The following is a 27698-nucleotide window of genomic DNA, read 5'->3' on the forward strand; positions in this document are numbered from 1 at the left end:
TCATTTAAAACACAAACGCTAGAGACTTATCCATATTTTTAGGAATATTAATGCCCCCAAATTTCTGAAGTCCAATCAATACAAGGCTTTCATTTTAAAGGTCTGTCTGGTTCTGTTTTGTTTTTTTTTTTTTTTTTTGTGTGTGTGTGTGTGTGTGTGTGTGTGTGTGTGTGTGTGGTTGTTTTGCTAGAAATCAGTTTCAGGCTCTCATGCAAGATGGTCAAGTGATCCACCAGTCACCTCCTCCTACCTCTCCAACTTAACCTATAATTATGTATTTAGGTTGAAGGTGATGTTTGATATTTTATATATATATATATATATATATATATATATATATATATATATATTCTTACTATGAGTAAAATATGGGGTGATATATGTATATATATGTATTATATCACAGTAATGAACATATCACCCCATACTTTACTCATAGTAAGAAAATGTAAAGTACATTCTCTATAATAGTCACATACAAAGTATTTATTCACATATTTAAGTATTTACATATTGAATAGGTTATTAAGTATAATCACTATGCTGCACAAGAAACCCAGAGAGCTTACTTTTCTCCATTTAACTTTTGTTTGTTTTTGCACAGAACAAGTTCAATCTAATAAAAACAAGACAAACTACAACTAAAACCTCCAGAGAGCTGACAGCTCATATTTTGCTCACAGACTAGGATGGTTGTTGCTGGAGGAGGAAGGGAGGGAGGATCTGACACCTCCACTTTATTCCAGATACAGACTATTGCTCAGACCAGGGAGTGTTGAGTCAAGGAATGCCAGGAAATCTTTAAGAACATTTGCTGTACTTCTGGGCTGAGGTCTACCTAGTGGAGGGCCTTGACTGGTATTCTCTGGGCCAGTGATGGATAGAACTTAGGGGGAAAATCATTCATGTTCTTAAAATGCAAATTTCTGCACTTTCAGTAATTATTTCAAAATGAAGGGGCTGCATGGACCAATGTGGTCTTAGCTCTCAACACTCAAAATTGGGGCTAGTGGTATGGATTCGCAGTGAACACTTATCTAACATGCACCAGGCCCCCTAGCAGTGCAAAAACCTTTTTTATTCTTTCTTAAAGTAAAACTAACATTGTAACTGCCAGTTCTACAAACCTTAATGAATCTGCAGGGGATAACTCCAGAGCCCAGAAAGAGAAGAAAATTTTCTGTCTCGCACTTCACGTCTATAGTAGTACCTGCTTGTGTGTCACTGGAAACTATATTGAATTGCAATGCATTACCAGGAAAATTTGACTTACTTCTTGGCGTTCTTGGTATCGATGATCATAAAATTTAAGAAAAGATTCAAATGGAAACCTGAAGATATTTGTATTATCCTTTCAAAGAAAATCCTCATGACAAGCAAGCTGAAAATGTCCACAACTGCTGGAAAAGGGAGAGAGATGAGAGGAAGAGTAGAACACAGAAAGTCATGCCTTTGAGTCAGCATGGAGGTCAGCCCCATGATGGACTGGTATGGGGGAGCATCAGAGGATAGTCAGGAAGCCTAGAGAAAGCATACGTAGATGCTGCAGGCTTCTTAAAGGAAGACAGCAGAAGAGACAGGGGCTATGCCTTTCTGAGTCCCAATATACCCTCATGGTGGCTATCGAAACTGACAGAAGGTGAGAATCTGGACAATGAAAAGCATCCATTGTTATCTCAAGGAATAAGTAAGTATTCCTCCTATCTCTTTAGCACAGCTGAGGGTTGACCTGCGTACCTGAGAAGTGTATGCTCAATAGCGGACTGTTTTTACTTACTTATTTATTTTTATTTTATGTGCTTTCATGCAGTGTCTGCATTCATGTTTCTGTGAGGGTTTTGGATCTCTTAGAACTGTAGTTACAGACAGTTATGTGCTGCCATGTGGTTGCTGGGAATTGAACCTTGGTTCTCTTAAAGGAACAGATAATGTTTTCTATACATGGAGGTGGATTCAGACCTTTACTTTAACATCCCATGCTGTAAAACAGCAAGCTTGATTATTTAGGAGATGGGCTGAAACTTAGGAATACATAGGACATGTTTTTCCCATGACCACCGTAGAGATCTAATTTTTAAATCTCTTTGTCAGTGGGGATTAGTGCCTGAATTGGAATTTCTTACTAAAAATTGACTAGTTCCTTTGAGACACCAGATAACCCCCATTCTACTCTGCATTTCTGTGAGATACATGTCTTTAAAACATTTACTTCTAATAACAGAAGTTTTTGAAGATAATCAATAAACTATTAACTTTTTCAAACCACCTCTTCAGCTGGATTCTTGAAGACAACAACAAAAAGTAAAAATAAAAAGGGAAGTGTAAAAAGCTCCATATAAATTGTTTACTTTCTTTAATATTGTTTACTTTTAATGTGAAAAGTATGTTGTGCATTAATTACATAAGCACCAGATCTAACTGTGATTCACTGTAGTGTGAACTCAACAATAAGATGAACTTATGGATATAAATATGGAAGTGAGCAGAAAGAGGGAACCAGTTTCAATGAAAACGCTGTGCATGAATTATTGAGGGTCTGTGCAAAATGAACTCAGAATAATTTTATCTTTGTAGAGTGACTATTGTGCCCTCACACAGTGTCCTGCTCAGTAAGACCCAGAAGAATGGAAAGATCTCAACATCATAGCCTGGCAACGGTGTTTTGAGTCTCTGTCAAGTATATCGTGATCCTGTTCCTGCAGTCAGGACAATTGTCTGTCTCCACTGGGCTTCACTAAGGCAACCTCAGAGTACACCATCATGTGGACTCATCATAATAATAGTTAAATAGTAACTAGAAAAAGGGTACAGTCGAAAATCTCCAGATGACAGGGATAAAGAAAGAAAAAAGAGGAAAGTAGGTTTCAGTGCATTATTAACATAAATTTTGTGAGAAAAAAAAAGCAATGATCAATATTACAGTAAATGAAGCTGTGTTCACTGGACATCATTTTTGTAAGATTTGGCCATTAACCACGATAAATTCTGTATCTTACATAATTTTTAATAACTACAAAAATCAATTGAATTGATAGGAAGCATTATAAATGAATGATAGTTTGCCATCCCTCAATAAACCTCACCTTAGGCTGTTTCAGAAAACTATTTTAATTATGAAACTTGACTTTGTACTTTATCACTTTGGTCAGCATAATGCATGTTTCCCAGCTTGTATGCCTCTGGAATAAAGTGAACATTTTCCCTACAGTACATGAGAAAAAAAAAAAAAAACACCATACAATAAATGTATTTAGACTTTTAAAAGCCACTTATGAACCAGAAATTGCTGAGAAGTGGTATATCATATAGGGTAAATGTAAAGCTTTCATGTTGGATGACCAAGGCTACAGATACCTGGCTCATATTTTATTTGCTGGATAGCTTTTGGTTATCTCAACTACACCATGGTGTTAATAGGGCCACAACAAAAACAATGCCAGTTATCACAGATCTATCTGTGTCCCTTTCATAATGAATGTTCAGGCACCATGACTTATTTGGAAAGTTATACATTCGAGAAACAGGAAGAAGTGACAAACAAATGAGAGAGACGATGTAGGAAGTGTCACAGTGGGCTCCTTGCCATACTGACTACCACTGCACAGTCCAAGAAGGCAGGAAGGCTCACTGAGCGAGTGTGCTGGGCAGATCACCTTTCTGTCAAACACAGGGAGAAACTTGAGGAACAGAGTACATAGATAGGGGATGGAAAAAAATAACGTTTCTGTCCTATTTCTTCTGAGATTCTTGATCTTCCTTGATTTAAATACATGACTCAAAGTCTTTACCTGCTTGACCCATGCAGATTTTGTTCCCACTGTCAATGGATCCTCAGAAGGCTTGATTCCAATCCCTGTAGGAATGGCCTTTTAGCTACACTCGAAGCAGAAAGGGAGCTAAGAACCTGCTTCCACTCTGACCATGGGGTGAGAAGAGCTGGAATTCTAGGAAGGTCCTCTGAGAGTACCTTCATATGGCTCAAGTAAGGTTGATCACCTAAAGTGACAGTCAATGGAAGTGAATAGAATCAACTTTGGGAAAAACCCGTCAGTTTCATAGGTAATATAAATGTGAAAAGTCAACAAAGAGAAGTAATCTATGGAGAAGCTATCAGATTCATTCTACAAAGGTTTTGATGAAGAAATAAGTCCAAGTCTATTTCTTTTAAAGGAGACAACACGTTTTCCTTTAAAAATTTTCAGCACTACAACTGTCAATGAGGGTTTACACTTCTGAGAAGTCACTTTGATTTGTCCTATAATGTACTGAGAAATTTCACTGTGTGGCAATTTTAGTTATTATTAACATCATTTATATTCATATACAGAAAACCCACATGTTTTAATCAAAGTCTCCTTTTCTTTGTTGACAGCGGCCATACTTTAGATATTAATGAGATCAGGTATCAACTCTGTACTCCTTCCTAAATCACTTTTTTCCCAGATGAGAATTGATAAATGAGTTTTGTCCTCCTCCACGAATGATTTTCCAGAATCAAAACAAGTTATGTGGTTAAACTTAATTCCTCTAAACCAATTTTGTGTTCTGTGTTTCAAAATTGTAAGGACAATCTCAGTCCATATTCCAAAACACCAATTAATCCCAAATAAAAAATGGTAGCTCATAACCTACTTCAGAAGCTCTGAGCTTTATCTTGTTTAAAAACACATCTAGGATTGAAACACAGAGGAGAAGGGGTCCAATGATTTGTCGCATATGTTCCCAATGTCTATCATAGAAAACACCATAAAGCAAAAGGCTGTTCAGTCTGAGATACTTTCTAATACACACCGAAAACTATGTGCCCCGAATAGCCCATAAAATAGAAAACTAAACCCAAAGGCTTAATCTAATACAAATAAAATAGAGGATACTCTGTCAGCGATTATTGAGAAACGATGAAGGTGGACTTCGAGAATAATAAAAATCCAAAGTGGCTAAGGCCCACGATCAATTTTTAATGACTTCACATTGCTCCAACAAAGAAGCTTGTACGCTTTCCTGTCCAGAGACAGACACTCTTCTTTTTTTTTTTTTTTAAGTATATTTTTATTAGATATTTTCTTCATTTACATTTCAAATGCTATCCCCTTTCCGAGTTTCCTCTCCGAAAATCCCCTATCCCCTTCCCCTCCCCCTGCTCCCCAACACACCCACTCCCACTTCCTGGCCCTGGCCCTGGCATTCCCCTCTACTGGGGCACAGAATCTTCGCAAGACCAAGGGCCTCTCCTCCCATTGATGGCCAACTAGGCCATCCTCTGTTACCTATGCAGCTAGAGACATGAGTTTCACCATGTGATTTCTTTGATTGATGGTTTAGTCCCAGGGAGCTCAGGCGATACTGGTTGGTTCATATTGTTCTTCCTCCTATAGGGCTGCAGACCCCTTCAGCTCCTTGGGTACTTTCTCTAGCTCCTTCATTGGGGACCCTGTGCTCCATCCAATAGATGACTGTGAGCATCTAATAGACCTCTCAAAAAGAATTCAAAAAAAAAAAAAAATCAATCATTTCTTAGTTTACCAGCTGTGATAGTTTGAATAGAAATGCCCTTATAGCCTCATGTGTTTAAATGCTTGCCCCACATGGATTGGCTTTATTTGGAAGCCTTCATGGAGTAGGTGTGAACTTGGTGGAGAAAGTGTGTCACTGTGGGTCTCCTATACTCACGCTATAACCGTTGTGATGCATGGTCTCCTTCTGCTGCCTGTGGATCAAAAATGTAGAAATCTAGGACCATTCCTCAGCACCATGTCTTCTTGCCTGATGCCATGTTTCTCACCATGACAGTAATGGACTAAACCTCTGAAACTGTAAGAGAGTCTGGATTAAATACTTTGTTTTACAAGAATTGCCATAGTTGTGGTCACAGTGTCTCTTCAGCAAGAGAAACCCAAACTAAGACACACCCACAAAATACACAGCATCTATATCCCTAGATTTGAATTCACTGTTGTATGAACTTTGTTTTTATTGCAATGTACTCTCTCATCCATGTAATTCATTAGCTGACTCTTGCTTGTGTTTCAATGCTGTAATTTCAAACTTCTTGACTCAAATCTTTTTTTTTTTTTTATTATTTTCTTTATTTACATTTCAAATGCTATCCCGAAAGATTCCCATACCCCTCCCCCCACCTCTGTTCCCCTACCCACCCACTCCCACTACTTGGCCCAGGCCTTGCCTTGTGCTAGGTCATATGGAGTTTGGGAGACCAAGGAGCCTCTATTCCCACTGTTGGCCGATTAGGTCATCTTCTGCTACAAATGCAGCTAGAAACACAAACCCAGGGGGTACTAGTTAGTTCCTGTTGTTGTTCCACCTACAGGGTTGCAGCCCCCTTCAGGTACTTGGGTACTTTCTCTAGTTCCTGCATTGGGGACCCTGTGTTCCATCCAGTAGCTGGCTGTGATCATCCATTTCGGTGTTTACCAGGCACTGGCGTAGCCTCACAAGAGGCCACAATATCAGGGACCCTTCAGCAGTATCTTGCCGGCATGAGCATGAGCATTAGTATCTAGGTTTGGTGGCTGATGATGGGATGGACTCCGAATGGGGTCCTCTCTGGATAGTCCATCCCTTCATCCCAGCTCCAAACTTTGTCGCTGTACCTATAATTTTTCATGGGAGTTATGTTCCTCATTCTAAGGAGACTCAAATCTTAATTCTTTTCCAAACACACTCTACTACTTTTTCTGAGCTGCTTACAGATGTTTAACACTTAGACACTGCACTGTTCTGAAGCACACATCATTGTCCTTTCGGCCTGGGTCTCTTCTAAACTAAGCAAAGTGTCATTTAGAATCATTGTTCACATGATCCTCTTTCTTGTTTTCATCTTGAAACATCCTTGATGTTTTAATAGTACTCATATAACCAGTTTTCTGTGATAGCTTAAAACTCATCACATAACCGTCGTTTTGTGTTTTAGACATGACACAAACCTAGACACACCTAGGAAGAAGGAACTTCAATTGAGAAATTGTCTCTATCAGACTGAGCTGTCAGCATGTCTGTGGGGCAATTTCTTAACTGATAAATTGACATAGAAGGCCATGTCCATGGGGGTAGTATCTCCCTGGGCAGGTGGGTCTGGGTTGTATGAGAAAGGTACTAGAACAAACTGACAGCAGCAAGCCAGCATTCTCCTTTGGTCTCTGTCCCAGGTCTTGCCTCTAGGTTCCTGCCTTGGCTTCCCCTGGATAATGAAACGAAATGAGTCCTTTCCACCTCAAGTTGCTTTTGGTCAGTCTTTTATTATAGCAACAGAAAGCAAGATAGAATGTTCTTATTTTTTATTATTTGCTCTGGCTCTGCCATATGATAGTGTCTACTGAGGGCCTGATTGTTTATTCTTTCATAAATAAGCATTTGTAAGATGTACTCTTTATTTGTAGTGATTAAGGTACTAGACAGAATCTAGATAATTTCTATTATACCTATACATCTAGATTATACATGATTTAAGTAGTTTAAAGGCTACAAACACAAGTTTCATTTTGAAAACTCCCATGAGTATAGATCTCATAGAAAAGAAAAGCAAATAGATCTAAAAGGACAGCCAATTGGGAAATTGAGCCTATCTACATTATTGAGGAAGTCAGACATTATTTTATAGAGAATAGACTCCCCAGATGAAATAATGTGAAGTTTGAAGAGGAAAAACTCCCCAACATGCTGGAAATGAATAGAAGAGGCTTTTGACTGTCCACAGAAGGAAGAGCTAGAAGAATTCAGGTAAAAGAAAGGAGACATGCTGAAAGGTTTGTAGCCACAAGATAGAAACAGCAAGGCTCGTTTGGGAATCATGGCTTTTGAACACTTTGGCTCTGAGTGATGAGGGAGGTGATTGAAGAATGGAAGAAAGCTTCAGGTAGATGGTAAAGAGGTACTTAAATAGGACAAGCAATAGAACTTAGTAGGGGAGTTTGAAAAGAAGACCATCACCCTGAGATCCCTATGCCATGTGATAATCCTACTTAGTCTAAAGAATAGTTGAATTCTGGAGCGGGCAGAGCACAAGAATTGATTAAGAAGTCAACATTTGTAGATGACAGGGCCAGATTAGTGTCCAGACTAAAACCACATTATACTGTTGAATGAGAAATAGTGAAAGCTAAGGAAAGTGATTCAGAAATCACTTAGAAGTTAACCCTAGAATGTTTAGAATCTGGGTAGAATGAGAAACAGGTGAAAAAACAAGGAGTCATATAACAGACAGAGGCACAGGAAGAAACGTGCCTGTACCACTGAGGAACAAGGACATGCCTTGGAGGATGGCAGTAGAACGTTTCAGTATATGTTCTAATGGCCTAAGGAGCAGTCTCTTGGTATTTGGTGATTTATGTTGACCTTGATGGTTAAAATACTTTAGACTAATCAGAAAATGGAACAAGAGCCAGGCTATAGTAGGTCAAGAGGAGAGTGGATCATGAACAACAGGAAGACATGAGTATAGGAACCCAGTGACTCTGAAAATAGTGGAAAAGAGCTAGGCGTGGCTGAGAGTGAAGTTTTCAAGTTGATTGTTTAAAACAGCATTCTTCCATTGTTTTTCATGAAAGTGTAGAAGTATGGAGGGAGTAAAAGTAGGAGAAAAGGGACAAACAAGGTGTGAGTTCTCTAGATGGCATCAGGAGTTAGGGAGGAAGCACCCTGGGTAGATTTATCTCTTGCTCGGAGGTCAAGAGTCATGATCTAAGAGTTGTCAGTGCCCTGTATGACAACTGGATTTCAGGAGCTTTTGACATACACACAGGCCACTCTCATACCAAGGAATGTGTCTTTAGGCAGATAGAAACAGTCCACAGAGCCAGACCTAGAATTTTAAGGGCAGATGAGGAATAAGAAAATGTTAACACTTACTTAAAATATAAATTAGGTACATTGCCTTGAACCAGTAGACTGACAGAAAGAATGACTAAGAAGGTGAGGCTGTATACTGTGTGGCCAAGACCTTGATGCATGGAGCTGGATAAATGTGAATTAATATCTTAGTGTAGGCACTTGCTGAATGTGTGACCTTATGTGTGGTACTTGGCCACTTCCTGAATGAGTTTCTTCATGTACATGTGGAAGTGACTGGTATTAGTTTCACAAAGGTATTGCAAAAAAAATAAAGAAGAATTTAGTGTAAAGCATTTTGTTGTTGTCGTTGTTCCTGGGAAGGGATGGGAGTTAGGAGCTCTGCATATGAACACTACAACCTTTGGGAAGTAGGAACAAGCCATGCCATGGAGCAGAGTTGGAAAGGTTAATTAAACACATTGTCATGGAAGGCACTACCTGTCACAAGGAAGAAAAGAACATGCTAACTTGATACAGAAAATACTGGTAACTAGAGCCAATGGATTGTGGGAAAGGGCAAGCACTATCTGTGATGCACATTCCTGATTGTGCATCAGGAATGATCAGATTACTAGACAGACAGGTAATGAGCAGAGGGCCAGGGTGATGCAGTGATGGGGTGGTTGAAGTACCTGTTGAATTGAGAACATGGGCTTACACATGGAAAGAAGTCAAACCAGGAGAGTATCCTAAGGAACTGGAAGGTTACACCCAAACTGTTTCAATAATAGCAGAAAGGATGTCAAGAACAGGAAGGAGATATGCAGAACTCGGAGTCAGATCTATTGATGAGAAGCACGGTGATGTCGTAGATTGGAGAGGGAATGGAAGAGTGGGACTACGAGGAGTATAGGACAGGACCCAAGATGGGCAAAGCCAAGGAAGGCATGTTGACAGGAGGAGCACAGGCAGGTGTTTGGGAGTGACAGGATTTGGATTGGGATAAGCATGAGCCAGATGCCACAGCCATGGGGTTTAGCTTATGATGCTGATGAGGTTCTGAGATTAGCGTGGCTAAAGGATGTAAAGAACATGGAAGCACATGCTGCTCTTTACTCTCTGAGTTCCTCTGTTTCAACACCATAGAGGCTCTATATATAACCAGTTAGTAGTCTTCAAGGGTTCCTAATATGGAAATTTCTGTCACTCTCTCTGCTTCTGCCTGCCTTCCTCCTGTGTGTGTGTGTGTGTGTGTGTGCGCGCGCGCGTGCGCGCACGCTCACGCGCACATGTGTTACTGGGGACTGAACCCAGCACCTTATATATGCTAGTGATTCAGTGATCTGTATGCTCAGCCCTAGCAAGGAAATTCTTAAAGGAACAGTGAATACCTCCAGTAACCCTAGAGTTTCAGGATGGAGCATAGATGCCATGTTGATACAGAAGCTGCACAGTGAGTGGTTTAGAATGATTCCATAAAATTCACACTTGGTTTGCATGAATTCATTGAACTATTGTAATCACTTTCCCAAGTCACAAATGACTGTGTAACTGTTAAACGATTTAGAAATCTTAATTCATGTAAAACTAAAAATTGAAAGATGCTCAAGACTTCCTTGCAAAGCAGAAATGTTAGTTGCATGTTGGTATTTTTCTTCACTCGGGAATTCAGTAAATATTCACTGAACAGCAAGTGTGTGCCAGGCACCATTCCATACATAGGGAAAAACAGTGGAGGAACAGGCAAACAAGCCCCAAGTTGAGGAAGCTTAGTTCTCAGGATGGAAACAGAGACAGTCAGTATATAAAAAATAAGTGTTGCTTTCAGGTGGAAGTGAAGTAAGAATTAGGGTAGAGGTCACCAGAAGTGCTGGGAAACAGGGTCAAAAACCACTGGTGACAAGGTGCCTTTAGCAGGGAGCTGATGCAAAGGAGCCACTGTATGGAGATTGGGAGGCAGTGTAGGTATTGTAAATAAAGAGTAAATGTAGGATGGATCTCCAACAGGATCAGTTCAGTAGAGGGGATGAAAACAAGACCAAAGACTGCCCCTGCCATCTAACGAACAAGCCATGGTTTTCCACAAACTCAGAAGTGTTTTATCATGAGTTTCATTCCAACATTAAATACAATGCCAAGGGCTGTATAGTGGTTAAGAACAGACTCTGAGCGTTATGGATACATCTCTGTGGTAGAGCACCTGTCTGTGCATAAACAAAGCCGCAGCCTTGCACAAACATCGTGGCTCTGGTTGCATTTGAGTTCTGGTGCTTGGGGCCAGAGAGATGTCTCAGCAGTTAAGTGCATTTGTTGACCTTTCAAAGGACCAGAGTTCAATTATCAGCCACCAAAAGGTGGTTTAGATCCACGAATAACTCCAGTTCTGGAGGATCCTTTGCCCTGTTTTTCTACAGCCACCAGGAATGCAAGAGGAGGTGCATAGGTGTGCATTCAGGCACAACACTCAAACACATGAAATAAAACAAATTCAGACCGCCTTGGGAAACTTCGGCAGGCCAGAATCATTCTGACACACCTTATAACCTTTAACATAGTAGTAATGATAATAACTGCCTCATACTATTGCAGGGATGAGCTGATGATCTAGCCAGAGGGAGATGCCAGTTAGCAAAATGCTTGATGTATGCAAAATGCATCTTATACAATGTACTTCTGCTACGACTTCTCCACCCCATTGCATTACATGGGGGAATGAAGCCCTTTAGTTTTATTCCCTTAAAGATTATTGTTGGTTCTGAGTATGATGTAATTTAATGAGCACTATGTGAAGCACCTTGTTGATGGTATTTCTTCCCAAGATCCACAGTAGTGATAGCCTGAATGTCAGTGCAGAGTGAACCTGCGAAACATGCTGATTGCAATCATTTTAAGGGGCATGGCTGATTTTAAAGCGTTTCCCACAGGCTCCTACTGAATACAAGTGAAAGGGTGCTGTGGTCTGCTACCCAACCAGGTGAATTTTCCCTCCAGAAAAACACACACATACACATACAGATACTTACACAGTCACACACACTCACATAATCATACATAGACGCACACACAAGTTGCTGAAAGACAAGCATATCCTATTGTACCATAGGAATTAAAAACAAAACAAAATCTTCTTGTTACTCCTAAATTGGAATTTTTTTTAAAGCCCAATACAATAGGACATAGCAGTTAGGAGGCAACAATTATGGGCAGACTGTATCTTTTAACAGTTTTACACGTCTAATTTCAACTTTTAACTTACAGTTACTAACATTGAAAGTTACCTAAGATATATCATTTCTATCCTAAATGTTCAGGATGTTTTGTAGGAAGAAATTGAGGAAATTATTGAATTTCTTAGTAAAGAAACCCAGAGTAGCTCAGACCACACGAAAACTGTTGTAAAGCATCTCTCTATATAGTGCTTGCTTGGTAAATAGTAAAGTTCCAAAATCTACCATTACTTTAATACCTGAAGATGTGTGAATTTACACTTGTATACATGTTATTCACTCTGAGTCAAATGAAATTATTAGGCAGCGCTAATTAACCTTTGTATTAGCTTGTTATTGGGATTTACTGAGATGAAGTGACTTTCATTTCTTATGTATGTTGTATAAAAGGAAGCAAACACTATGATCTACTTAATAAATCTACTTAATAGATCTACTTTATTACACAAAACTTACTCATGTACTCCCAAAGTCTAAAATGTGGATCCTTCTCCCTCTCTCCCTCCCTCCCTCCCTTTTTTCTTTCTTCTTTCTTTCTTCTTTCTTTCTTTCTTTCTTTCTTTCTTTCTTTCTTTCTTTCTTTCTTTCTTTCTTTCTTTCTTTCTTTCTTCCTTCCTTCCCNTTTCTTCTTTCTTTCTTTCTTTCTTTCTTTCTTTCTTTCTTTCTTTCTTTCTTTCTTTCTTTCTTTCTTTCTTTCTTCCTTCCTTCCCCTTCCTTCCTTTCTTTCTCTTTTTAATTCCTAGATGAAGACAGTATCCAACTATGTACACCAGATTGGCCTTCCATTCACAGCAATCAGCCTTTCTCTTCCTAGTGAGTGCTGAGGTCATAGATGTGTGAATTTTTCACCATTGCCAGCTAATGGTTCCTTTTGAACTTTTTAACCTACAAAAATACAAACATTTGAGGAGACAGTGAGATTAACTGAATCCATTTGTTCTAATCTCAAGATGATGCAGCTAGGCTGTAAGTGACTTGGCTGAAGTCACAAAACTAAAATTAGATCTTTTCCCATTCCATTATGAATTTTTAAGTTTCACTTTTACTTTTAGGTCTAACAAGTTTCTTTTTTCTTTTTTTTTTATGACCTTCACTAATCAACAGTATTATTTAGGACAGAGAATATGTTTATGCCTTATGTTCTCTTTAACATTATGTCCACCCACTTCTATATGTATTGATTCTTATTATTATCTGTAACAAATGAAGTATATGTAAAGCTATGCTTTAACTTTAGTGTATTAAAATTAGAAAATCCCAAGTAAGAATTCCACAGACTAAGTTTCCCCCGGGAAGCACGGAGGGGAGGCTTCATGCCATAGATGTGCCCAACTCCAGCCTCAGCCAGCTTGTCTGTTTTCTCTGACAGGCTTCTTGAACGGTGTGTGAGCTTTATTCCTATTTCATTCCTGTTTACAGAAAACCAGACACAACGTGGAAAGTGTGGATTTGTGTGGTGCACATATAGAATGGGCCAAAGAAAAGTCAAGCAGGAAGAGTGTCTTTCAGGTAAGAATGCCACCTGTGCTCAGTGTACACCCTTTTCCTCTAAATCCGAGCCCCCTCAGGTAATGCGAGTCACACGACCTTCCTGTGATGTGTTCATGGGTAGGAACTACTTGTCTGAAGGTCATTCTGAAAGACTGGCTCTGGCTCCTCTTCCTTGTGGAATCGTGGCTTTATTTTGTGTTTTCCCCTGATGACTGGCTGCTATCCAAACAACACCAACAACAAAATGCATGTTTTGTGTCGATTAACTTATGACAGCATCCGTGAATTTTGCGATGTATTTGATGGCTGTTTGGGGCGCCAACCTAGAATGCTTAACTTAAATAGTTTTGATGCGGTACTTTCCAAACATACACAAATTAAGATTCAGTAATTATAAGCTCTTCTCATTCGCTGCCATCCGTGCCTTCCAGTCATTAACTACATTTACCAGTGTATGGCGGGATGAGGAGGGAGTGGGGCAGCTTGACAGGGATGGCAGGGAGCTATGAAAGGGAGGTGGGAGAGTAATCAGAACGTGTTATATACGTGGAAGAGGTTGTCAAAGGCCAAATTTAAATCAGATTCTTTTCTAGTGAAGATTTTCACTTTTAGAAGAAAAATTGCTATGATTAATCAGTAGTCGCAAGCATAATCCACTGAATATTAAAAAAAAAAAAACCCACAAAATCCTTAAAAGACTGAAAACCTGATCTTTCACATGCGATGTGACCCAATCATGATTTGACTTGATTTTTAGTTAGCAATATTTTAAGTTAAAAGTTTGATCTGTTTCTTCCCATTTTAGGTGATATATAATATTTACATTTTAAAATTAAATAATTTTGTGGTATTTTAGAATTATTCCACTTAAGAATGAAGGGGATAGATGAATACATATCTATTAATATTAAATATTTTGGCAAAATTCTATTCTTCAAGTTGATGTCATTATTATGTAACAAAATACACTGATGAAATCAGTATTAGGACTTACAGCAGTGAGGCTGAATGGCCTTTACTGCTTCTACTCATAAGGGGAAAACAACTGTCCACTTCCAATATGTCTAGTATGTGCTAATTTCTTTGGGAACTCTTTCATGTATATTAAACAATTTGGGCCTATTCAGATTTAAAAAGAAAAACCACACACATACATGTCCTAGAAGAAATTATCTTTCTGTTTCTAGTTTTAAAGTACTTAAATATAGAGATGTTTTTAACCAAAAATTAAGTGAAAGGATAGATATAATTATCATCTGTCAACTAAAAATAAAATTTTAAAAAGGAAAGAGGAAGGAAGGAAGGAGGGAGGCAGACAGGCAGGAAGGCACCCGTAGAGAGCAATGATCTCAAGCCAAGTGGTAGAGAATATAGAATTTAGAAAACCAAGGTATAAATAATAAAATCAACTTTGTTTGCAAGTGAGAAGGTAAGGATCAGTAATATCTGTCTCTCCCAGTTTCCTTCTCTTGGTGTCATTCTAACCCCAGTAATAAAATGCAAGGGTCAAAATCCTATTCTCGGACAATCTATAATAGTGCTTCTCAGCCTATAGGCTTCTCAGCCTATAGGTTGCAACCCCTTTGGCAAACTTCTATCTGCAAGTATATATACATTACAATGCATAATAATAGGACAAAATTACAGTTATAAAGTAGCATTGAAAATGAATTTATGGTTTGGGGTCCCTACAACATGAGGACCACACACGGCATTAGGAAGCTTGAGGACACTGAGCTAGGGCGTGATGTTGTGACTCACATGGATTGGGAGTTCACCTAATTAATAAAGTTGTAAGAGAAAGACATTAAGTTCAATTTAAAGAACATGATGTTCATACAATAGAACTTTCCATAGATTTGTGAGGCCAGCTATTCTTCATTTATCTCTAAAAAGTTTCAACAAGATCAAAAAGACTATTGTCAGCTTGGCATGATGGACAAATGATGAGGTTTGTCATCCTTGGCTTTTCAAACTATTGTCTATGTTCAAACTTTTATAATTTACACTTGATTTATATTTATGTTTCTGAATTTAGTTTCTTCCAATGACTTTGAAGTCTATTTTCACTGTTTACAAATTACTCATTATCTATTTTTTTTTTGTAATATCATTTGGACAATTGAAAGGGCCTTGAGCCTCCAGTATTTACACAGATGACTTTTAGGTTGATACATATGCAGATAGATAGTGTGATAGATAAATTGATTGATAATAGGCAGATTATAGGTGAATACATCCTTGATAGTTTTATGTATAGAATTAAAAGATTATTATAAAGATATTGTGATTAACAAAGTTAAAGGAAAATTCTTGGATGACTTTATGTTAATTCATTTTGAATAAATCATCTGCCTTGTCATAAGTGTATGCACCCACCGAGTAGACTGGAACAGTCCCCTGTTTGAGCAGAATAATGTAAATTACTTTTATAGTTCTGATAACAAAAAGAGAATTGGGAAGAATTTGCCAGACAACTAAGTCCAGATGACGTGCATCAATATTTGATTAAATACATTAGCTGGGCTAAGTCTCAAATGGTCAGAATAAACAGGATTATATCTCAAAAACATGGTATTAAGGCATGGGTGGGTGTTTGACTGTATGTAAGGGTTTCATTACCTACTGAATAATGAAACGTTTCTTCCTTACTGAAAAAGACCCTCTAACTTCAGCTGAGGTACCACATCAAAAATAGTTTAAGGATTCCAAGTTTGAATTGGGCTTGATATTCAATCTCAGCCTATGAATTATAGATTACAGATCGCAAATGACTATTGAGATTTTTAGTTCCAGATGAATCAAAGAAGAGCAAAATTAGAAATAATTTAAAATTTGAAATCTGTCTTTAAAAAGATGATGGATTGGCAATTATATACCACATAATTATGATGTCTATAAAGAAGTCAAACTTGAAATGAATAGGAAAACAAACAAAAATTTTGAATGTCTGAGATAGGCTAGAAACATACATTTTTGATCCAGAAAAATGGAATAGTTTTCTTTCAGTGTTTATACTATTTAGACATCTGACTTCTTCATTTTCTGTATTTAACAAAAATCCAAGATTTTTTTTCATAAATAAAACTCAATGTGGATTCAATCTTCTTCAAGTAATATATGTTAATATCATAGTGACAGATTCTAGCTTTAGTATGAAATAACTCTTGGTAAATACAAATGATATTCACTTTCTGAAACCAGGAACCTTTACCTACACTGGAGGCAGAATTTTTGTATTCCAGGCATTGTTGAACTTCAAGTAACATTTAAAAAAAAAAATTGCTGTTCTCTTCTGTAATACATTGTCTATGACATGTAATCACAGGTATCAAATGAGTGTAAGTATAGCTTTAAATAGTATAAATAAGTGTACATTTATATTGAATTATTTTATTTTAGGAAACATAGTGAGCATTTATGCACAGAGAGACATACATATACAGTCACACACACACACACACACACACACACACACACACACGCAACGCTTTGCACTTACAAAAATGTCATAGAAATTCTGAACTGGATTAGTGAATGTCCATTGCTCTAACGTTTGTTTAATTCTGCAGAAAGAGTGATTTCTAAGACCATCACAAGTCTGATACCGTTTGAGAAAGCATTTATCCGGTGAACAATTTGGGATGAACTTTGGACACATTTTCTTAGTTAACTAAAAGCAATGCCAGGTCTTCATCAGGGAGAGGCTGGACAAAAAAAGATTTTTGTTCAAATCACATGTTTTAAACATTTCTGCTAAGGGCTGGTTTGCTCTATGGTGTTTAGCCTGAAATTTAAATCACTAAGGATTAAAAAGATTACAACATAATCTTAAATAATCCCAAATGTCATTTACGGAGAGATAGTTATAATAACTAAGCAGAATCCCACTAAAGGATGGCAGGACTCACAGCAGCATCCAACCCCAAGAGGGATACTACTCATTCTTTGCTCACTGACCACTTTATGCATTTACTGGCCTGGGCGTCCAGGAACTTAAACTGATAACATAGTTACAAAATCAGTTACAGGAAGCTTTTTTTTTTTTTAACTCTTTTTTTTTTTATTTTCTTTATTTACATTTCAAATGCTATCCCGAAAGTTCCCTATACCACCACCACCATCCCCTGGCCCTGCTCCCCTACCCACCCACTCCCACTACTTGGCCCTGGCCTTCCCCTGTGCTGGAAACTTTTAAGAAGTTGACAGGGAAATCTCACTTAGGTTCTTTGCCTTCCTTTGAGTTTGAGACTTTCTGAATAAAGTTGTTGGGAATCTAGGGCAGAGAGCTCATGGCATGCTGTCAAATAGAGGATACAACACTAACATATTTCCAGTCTCCCAGGGAGGCCACTTGTTAAAAAAAAAAAAAAGAAGAAGAAGAAGAAGAAGAAGAAGAAGCTAGGCTTGGTGGCTCATACTTTTAATCCAAGCCCTAGTGAGGCAGAGGCAGGTGAGTTCTGAGTTTGAGGCCAGTGCGATCTACATAGCAAGTTCAAGGACAGCCAGAGCTACTTAAAGACTTTATCTCAAAAAACAAATAAAAACAAAAACAAAAGTGACAACAAAGCACTGTAATTATTTCTATTCCATTAAGTTATATATTCCACAATAATATATTCCTGTCTTGTAAAGCGATTTTAGATATGACTAGAAGATATGTCAACTACTGTACGTACCAAGCCAAGAGACTGGGCGTGCTCTAGCTGATCAGGTTGTTGCTGCTGGGGCTAGACTGGAATACGTTTAGCATGAGAAACAACGAAGAAAACAATTTGGGAATTTTATCTGCCACATATGCCTTGTGTTGCAAGATTCCAAAAGTATCGCTGAAATGAAAAACTTATCTCCCAGTTTTTCACTTACAATTTGTTTCCTTAATTCCTTTCCCAGGAGGGAGTAAGATATTAACTGATTAGCTAAGATATTGAATCATCTGTACCCTTGAATACATATTTTCCTCGGACTTAGTGTTTTATAAACCATTTTTAATAAAAGTTGGCTGTTGAATTTATCGGATTTCTACAGCCCACATGTATTAAGTTGCATAATTCTATCGGTTAATAAATAAAGAATAGAACTATGTCAATTGTCTGTCTGTAAGACAGGGGACATAGAGATGACATAAGGTGATGAAGGTCCACCTTAATCCCATGTTCAGAAAATAAATATTGTGTTCAAATGTCTAGGATTTGACATTGCTTCTTTAATATGAAAACACATCTGCAGAGAGGACCCTGGTTCTCTGTAGGGAAGGCAAAGCTGAAGTAGGTCTAGCATTTAACCACTTGTTACTTTTCCAACTCTGGGTAAACTCCTCTGGCTATACTCTACATTAAATATATTTGTATAATATTTTCCATAGATATGCATTACATCTAAAAATAATTTGATTGCTTGTCCTGATCTGACATGTCTTAGCCTCACAGAGTTTAGTGCTACTTAGGTTTATTAATGTGGTGATAATTTAATAACATCCTGGAAAATGCTACTTCAAGCCAAAAGGAAAACTACTGGTATTTTGCTTTTATCCATTTCTCATGTCAAGAGGGGCAGTTTATAATAAATCTGAGCACTTACCAGTTTTCTCTTTCATTTTTGCCATGTGGATAGTTAAACAAAACGCAAAGGGGGATTCTTCACATGTATAAGTGCTGAGTTGGTGGCAAGGCTGGTTTCAGTTGGCAGAATCACTCACCGTATCTTAAAAGGTATGGAGTCAAACAACACAAGCCAGGGTAAAGAGAAGCATCAAAATCTATTGTTTACTCCACCGTTTGCCCTGGACCATTTCATGTGTCTACCAGATGTACATCCATCCTGCAGAGGCACAGTGGGGCAACAGATGAGTCTGGGGACCTGAACGTTTGCAGTTGATGCTCTCAGAGATTGAAGTTGGAGATTCTCTCTCAGACTTGCGTATCACACCGAGAAAGGATGAGATCAGAGCCCCTCTCCTACCTGACACCTCTCAGTGTTAAAAGTGAAGAGATCCTTCAACGTATTTTAAAACGACTACAAAGGAGTAACTTTAGTACACACACTGATGGTCATTATTATTTCTTTGTTCAGTAACCAAGTCATCTCATAACATTCTGCACGAAGTTGCAGTTGTAAATTTCAGGAGAATCCAACAAGGGGGGGGGATGCATGTGCATGGGCCTCAGTTGCTGAAGATCTTATGTGCCAAATGAAAGATATTTTCCTGTATTGCTCAAAGCATATGTGTCCTTATGCCCTGTTTAGATTTTAGTATCCAGTCCTTTTTGAAAGTTTCATTGCTGTGATATCAAGTTAGGATAAACTAGTTAATGAGTAGTATGTGCAAGGTAACATGTCAACAAAAGCCCATTCCCCTAGAATTTTCTGTTGAGTGCTGAACTGTAACATGTAGAAACAAGTTCAGAAACAGTGTCTCATATAAAAAAGAGACAAGGGACACTTTCTAATCCCCTTCTAAAAGTGTCAAAGAAATACCTTTTCTTGACTGGAAGGAAACAATATGAGTATTTTATGAATCTTAGCCTTAGCATGTCAGTGAGATTGTATTGGGAGAGACCTAATTTTGGAATTAGGGCTTTAATACACACACACACACACACACACACACACACACACAGAGAGAGAGAGAGAGAGAGAGAGAGAGAGAGAGAGATACACATACATATATACACATACACATACACTGGCTGTGATAAGAGAGGTTCTGAAAACCAGGGGAAAATGTTGCATTCAAATTTTAACGAAATTCAAATCTCATTAGCTCTGACTAATAAAGGGGGAATAGAAGCAGAAGGATAGCTCCAAGCACACCAATAATAAGAGGATCACACCCATCTCTTCAGACCAGACCACGCCCATACCTTTAGAGCAAATCACTAGAGAATACTGGCTTTTTGCTGATTTGACTTTTGAGGAAAATAATAAAGGTTCTTTATTATCTAAATCCTTGGAACTAACATACAAAAATCAAATATGTTGCTAGAGAAAATATTATCAAATTTATCCCACCTGGGTGATCCTGAGAGGCTCCAGACCAAGCCAAGAGACTGGGCGTGCTCTAGACTTGGGATATATTCCTTTGCACTTTTCACTCACTATCTAAAGCTACTGAAGGGCACTGCTAGTGTCCTGCTATCTGTTATCTGTTATCTGTTCACACTAGGATCAGAACAAAACGGAACTGTAAAGCAGTAGCCACCACACAGACCATAGTGATAGATTTTTAGAGCCAAATCGGTCGAAAGAACTACGATATGAAGTTTCCAAAATGACATAAATTAGATCAAACTTTTGAACTGAAAGGAATGGATTTGACACCATGTGCATTTTCACAGAAGAGTAGATGGATGTGGCCAAAGGGCTATAAAGCCACTGCTTTGGTCCCTTTGGCCTCCGGAGTAGCTAGAGAGTGGGGTAGAGATAAGAGCCTTTTATTTGTACAATCTGAGTTTCAGTCTGACCTCAGGCTACCTGCAGCAAGCTGCCCTTCATTTCTCGGCCTCATGCTGGGACTCCCACCTCTTATGAAACTTTATTTCTTCATGCATTGGTAGAACAAGCATTCTGGTCTCTAGGCTATCCAGGGGTGTCTGTGGCTCACTGCAGTTTTCTTGTAGTGCCTACATAGCCAAAGTGAGGCTTCCAGGTGGTAAGTAACCAAACCTAAGTCTCCAGGCTCTACACAACAATCTGAGCAAACTAATCCCGGACCTCGGGGAAGATGCCAAGGGACTGGAGGGAAAGTATTAAGTACTAGAATTTTTCTCCTTGTGATTTTCATCTTGTATAAAGTGCAGAAAATATGACTTTGATTCTGGCATGACGACATTCCAGCCAAGGGCTCTCTTTCGCATATCTGTTTCAGAATTCTTATTTGGTATTTGTAAAACAAAGTAGCCATGTTTACTTCATGCTGAGTCTGGTTTTCTTCCCTTTTTAACAGCAAACACATGTATTCCAGAAAAAGAAATGCTTTAATCCCTAAAGCTGGTATATAATATATGGAGTCAATGAATGGGAACTCAGTTTACAGTCTATCCGTGAGGATGGCAGAGTGAAATAAAATCGAGTACCTTAGGAAGGCCCCAAATCACCTTCAGATAAATAGCCTGTCATTCCGTTTTTAGAAACATAAGATAACAAAGCTGTATCTGAGGGCAAGAAACATACACTCACACACAGACACAAACACACACACAGTCACACACACAAGCACACAAATACACACAGACACACAATGAGATATATAAAGAGAAACACACACAAATATACATACAAACAGCATACAAACAGAAGCACACAAACACATACAGACACAAGCACTCATGCATGAGAACACATACACACACACACACACAGAGAGAGAGAGAGAGAGAGAGAGAGAGAGAGAGAGAGAGAGAGAGAGAGAGAGAGAGTTTAAATACCACTAGCCACAAGAAAGAGGAAAAATCTGGGCAGTGGTGAGAAAAACTCTAAAACCTCAGAGCAATGTTTAAAGAAGGATAAGAAAATAACAAAGCAATCATTGTAAACAAAGGCTTGAAATGAACTCTAGAAAACAAATAGTCAGTTTACGATGCAAAACAATGCCAGCACTTACTAGAGAAGTCTTGTGTGAGATCTACACAGAATCCCAAACACACTATGAGTGAAACATAGTACTAAAAACTTACTAGAAAGTACAGATTTAAAAGCCTGGATATAATTTATAAACACATATGTACATGCAAATGCAGATATGCATACAGTATCAGTTATAAACGAGGCCATGAATTAGAAGGAGTGTGAGAAGGGGTATATGGGGGCAGGCAGGTGGTGGAGGAAGGAGACATGAGAAATGCTGTGATTAAATTAGAATCATAATTTTTGGAAGTCAAGGATATAGAATCTAGGAAGATGGCTCCGGGGTGGGGGGAGAAGAGCACTTGCTGTGCAGGCACGAAGACCTGAGTTCAATTCCCCATACCCACGTAAAAAGCTGTGGGTGGCGCTGTGTACCTCGGTCTGCATGTGTCACTGCAGGAGGCAGGAACAGGAGGATTTTAGGGTTTTCTGGCTCAGACTAGCTCTAGGTCCCGTGGAAGATGGAGTTTCAAGGGAAGAGGTGGAGATGGACATAGCAGAACTCCCAGCACCTACCTTTGGTTTCCCTGCAAGCATTCACAAGGCACATTGCCTTCATTTTTCTTTGGGGTTTCTTTTGTTTGGTTGTTGTTGTTGTTGTTGTTGTTGTTTTGTTTCATTTTGCCAATTTGACACGCTCTTGAGTTATCTTGAAAGGAGAACCTTGCTTGAGGAAAATCCCCCAGTCTGATAGCCTATAGGCAGGTCTGAGGGGGCATTTCTTGATCAACGATTGAAGCAGGAGGGCCCAGGTTACTGTAAATGGTGCCACCCCTGGGCAGGTGGTTCTGAATGGTAGAAAAAAAAGCAGGCCAAGCAAGTCGTGAAAAAAATAATCCAGTCAGCAGAGTTCCTTCATGGCCTGTTGCTTTATTTCCCACCTCCTGGTTCCTGCCTCTGCTTCCCACTACCACCATGATGGACTTTGGCCTAGTAACCACATTAACTCTTTCCTCACAGGTTGCTTTTGGTCATGGTCTCATGATCTAGATCACAGCAGTATAAGCTTAACTTAGACACACATGAACCATGTAAACAGACAGACAGACACTCACACACACACACACACACACACACACACACACACAATTTTATGAAGCATTTCATCTCCAGCATGGGTGTGGGGGTTCTAACTCATTGCAGGGTGTACATTCAACCCAAGCTGTTTACATCGACAGAGTTGACGTGTTACAAAAGTGCCTCCAAAGAGTTGATCTACTGACACCGAACTTCCTTTAGTACCTTGGGTACACTTGGTAATTCTGTTGTGTTTTATCTGTTATTTAAACAATGCTTAATTTTCAGGAGTCCCATGCCCATGACCAAGCTAAAGACAGACTTCTGATGCCTCATATCTATGATGGATTTGAGCTCAAATCATGGCAGAGTGATTAGGAGGTGCAATTGTTAGATTCACAGGATTTGCTGATCAAGGTGTTAGAAAGTATGCGAAACCTTTCTTCTTTGAAAGGTGCTCTGGAACATGCACAATCACAGATGTCACTGTCCATCTGAAAGGACAGAACAAACCCTGGCAGTTTACAGAACAGTATCTATCAAATTAAAGTCAGTAGCAATTTAATGTTTAATCAGCACAAAAATAAATATTTGGAGGCCCACGTGCTAGAAAACAAATGTGTCCCGTGAAATATAATTAATGCCATGAGAAAGTGGCTGGCTTCAATGCAGACAAATTTGTCCTTTTGCTAAAGTAAGGATTGTTCTATTATTAACACTGGAAATCTTAGATGGGCAGCAGAGACTGCTGCATTATTCATAAAAGCGTTGCTGCCATCTGGTGGCCGTTTGGCAGTTCAGCACAGACTGCTAATTCCGTTTGACTGGGTCTCCTGTGAGGCTATGCAAGACAAGGCTCTGGGTGGTAAAAACCGAAAGTGTGAACAGTTAGGTTTAGATGTCATTCACTTGATGACTCTCCTTGTTCCCCACGCCTTGGTAGAATGAAAGTCTACCAAGCAGCAGTGAGAGATTAAATATTTTTGGCTTTACTGTGAGTGTGTATTTTACAAGGCTTATCTAAGGAAGTTACTCTTGGCTGTTGTTGACTGACAAATTTTATTGACATTCAGTTCTGTTGGCAAATAAATATGTACTCAAATATTAGGAAGATTTATTGAATCTAAAGATATGTTATTTTGTGTAAATAAGAATATATGTGAGATGCTGTAATCCCTCATTTGGATCTAAGCATGAATTTTCTTAAGTTATCATTCACTGAGCCTGCTTTTGGAAATAATACAATTTATAATATCAAAAAGAAAAATGAACAGCAATTCATAAAACTCGAGATTCTATCTCGTCACTGAAGGGTTCTATGAAGAAATCTTATTTCATGGCTCAGAAACATATAATCTGATATAAAGAGGAGGGCTTAGAAATTAAATGACAAATATTTAGGTTACATTATGGGTTAAGAACATGAAGATGCAGGCAGCAAGGTACCCACTCATTCTTTCGAAGATTAGGGTGACTTTGAGTCCTGGACTAATCTAAAACGTCCTAAAATCGTAGGATTTTTATTGCATGTAGTCCTGAAATCATAGGCTCATTGTATGTGGTAAAATCTGAACCTGAGAATGGATATTTATGTAGATCAAAAGTCTTTGAACAACATAAGATATAATGAGTTAAAATTGCCCCAGGAGGGAGGATGGAGTTCCTTGAATTCTCAGAGATGGTATTTAATAGTTAATGTCCACGTTCCAGTGGACGTTTCCTTGCCATTAAACTGCCTTATGATTTAGTAAAAGTCGCCTGCCTACAAAGAGGCATTGCACTACACTGGGAGAATTATAATATTGAATGAATGTTATTCTTTACCATAAAAGTTGCAAGTGACTATTTTTAAAGAGAGACATTTGGATTTTATTTTAAAATTCTCTGGAAGGCTTTGGTTCTATGTATATACATTTGCCATTACCTCTGTTACTAGTTACTTTTGATACTGAAAATATTTCCTTCTTCAAAACATTTAATTTGGCTTATGGAAAATCATGTGTCCCATCTTCCCTGGAAGAATGCTAAAGTCCCTTCTCCCCCTCTCCCCCTCGGCCCTTTCTCCCCACATTCTCTTCAGGGAAGTGATGCAAACAAGACACTATCTAGACAGTAAGATCTATGTGTCAGTTATATCTCTGTCTCTTTCATACATACGTGTACATTTTAAAGTAGATCTATCCCCCAAGTTAGCCTGAATACAGTTGTGTGGTGGTTTCTAGTGGCTCTATAATTGACATAGTAAAGCCATTGTGAGAATACCCAGGTATTAATCAAAACTCTCTATTGTTTGTCTCAATAACATTTGCTTTCTGGCAGCTTTTTCAGGTTCTTAGCAGCCAATTTCTGTTTACTAAGGACGATTATTCATATACTGCAACCTTAAGCACTTCAGCATGCAATTTCTAGATGTTAGTGCATAGTGGGGTGTTTAGTGATATGTTGGTTCATGAAAATTTGAAATATTGACAGCCGTATCTCAGTGAAAATTTTTTCATTTTATTTCTTAAGAAGTTGTTTAAAATTCTCTTTAAGCACAAAGTTTCCCATAGATGCCTTTGACTTAAGTTGGGTTCTTTGTCACAAAATCTGAGAAACTAGAAGCTGGTCTACTGTTAGTTTATTGTTGAACAGATACCAGAAAGCAGATTTTAAGAATCAGCAAGAACAAAACATCAGGAAAAAAATAGCTATAATATACAAAGTACTAATAAAGTTGGTCATAGGGCAGCATGATGCTAACATGAGTTTTCTACCCCAAATTCCATAAGATGATTAAACTAAAATATTTTTTATCAGCCTCTGAGCCTTCGGTTTATGACTGTCTCCAGAATGATGTCTTTAGTTTTTTTCAACTTTCCGGTCATACATGTGGCAAGTATGTTTGTCTGGGTATTCCTTTCTTAGAGTCCATGAATATCCACAGCAGAAAGCAAAAGGAATAGGATGCAGCTTACAGCCAGACATAAGCTCTCTGAGGAAGGCTGATGCGAATGCAGACGCAGATGTGGAGAGAGGGGTGGCCAGAGAGCAGCAATGTGTGATGCAGTTCACGCCGACTAGCCTTCCATGTCCATATGTCACACCTGAAATGTTATTCTGGGGTTTAGACATGTGGCTGCTCTTTCGTCTATAGAAGAGCTAAGGAAACGTTTTAGGGAAAACTGTTCACCCCTTTTCCTGCACTTGTGTATGAGTCTGCATTTGATAATCGTTGTCTACTTCATTCGAAGGGATTCTGGACTTTCCTCATCCATTGTCATGATTGTGTGGTCTGTTCTGTTTTCCTGCTGTGCAATTTTTCATGTCCAAGGATTGTGGGGCATGATTTTCTTGACATTTACAGACTCCATTAGATGCACTGTACAGTGCACTGGACTCACTGGGCCTGCAGGATACAAGAGGTGACTCCTTGAGTCACCTGCATGCTAGAACCATTCCTGCTGTCACCATCCAGTAAGAGTGCCATGGTATGCTTAGAAAGGCCAGCTTTCCCCGTGAATGTACGAGCCACTTTCCATATTATTACCCTGTATCTCCAACATGCATAGCTACCAGTCATTGGCAATAGTTATAAATTAATTACAGCATCACTGATGCCTTTAGAAGCAAAACTCTCCCTGTGCTAAGAACATTGATGTGTAATCCAGCAGAGGCCAGATTTGAAAACTTAGAAGTTTAAGTGTTACAGATGTGTGCTACAGTGGCTATTCTTTTGGGTACTTTTTGGTTCTTAGACACCTATGCTCTCACTTTTTTGGAATGTTGTATCATGTCACCACAATATGCTGTGCAGTGGAGCAGCTCAGTGAGTGCACCGCACTAGGGATGCAGTTGTGAAAGAGTTTCTTATTATAAGGTGCCACCTTATTTTGGACGCATTTTAAGACACCATACCATTGCAAAGTTAACTGTTCCTGAGTGATGGTGCACTTAGGAAGAACAGTGTGCCCTAGAGCTAGGTGTCCTGGGTTTCATTTCCTTTATGTCTTTGCTTTGAAGCAGTGCAGTGCTTCTAACAGAGCTAATAACCCTGTGTTACTAGTTTTACATCCATAAAGATCAGAAACAATGGAGCAGGCATAGGCACCAATCAGAAAATACAAACCCATATCTAGAGTTTATTTCCAGTCCAGGAAGACTGAATCAAAATACCATGAGCAGAAAGGGTTCAATTTGTTATCCAGAACTTGACCTTTGTTCCGATGTCCTGAATGGTTGTGTCTCCGGATGAAAGGCTATTCAGCACACAAAGCTATATTAGCTTTGTTGGGAGGAAGTATTGGTGTTAGGTCAGTACAGTGTCATGCCTGACACTGTGACTACCTCATTCATAGATTTATTTTATAAGATCTAACTGGCTAAGGCTAGAAGATGGAGAACATCAAAGATTCAAGTCATCTGGTTCAACAGTGTGATCCCTGGGGGGAAAAAATATGGCATTAACAGGAGACATAAAACTTGCATGTTATTGCTGACTTTCATGAGTCCACTAATATTTTACAGACTTCATTCTCTCCAATCTTCTTTCTACATTGTCCCCTCCCAGGC

At 38.7% G+C, this 27698-nt stretch overlaps 1 protein-coding gene across 5 annotated transcripts in view; it reads left to right on the plus strand.

Moving 5' to 3' along the window:
- The window catches only part of Arhgap15 (Rho GTPase activating protein 15), a 622856-nt gene that overhangs the window by 122811 nt on the left and 472347 nt on the right, over window positions 1-27698 (plus strand). For all 5 annotated transcript variants that reach the window (XM_021192463.1, XM_029536483.1, XM_021192464.2 and 2 more), the window contains one exon: window positions 13434-13523. In XM_021192463.1, the coding sequence (XP_021048122.1) occupies window positions 13434-13523 (90 nt within the window). The remainder of the gene's footprint in view (window positions 1-13433; window positions 13524-27698) is intronic.

Source organism: Mus pahari, chromosome 3 (genome assembly GCF_900095145.1).
Source record: "Mus pahari chromosome 3, PAHARI_EIJ_v1.1, whole genome shotgun sequence".
Classification (NCBI taxonomy): domain Eukaryota; kingdom Metazoa; phylum Chordata; class Mammalia; order Rodentia; family Muridae; genus Mus; species Mus pahari.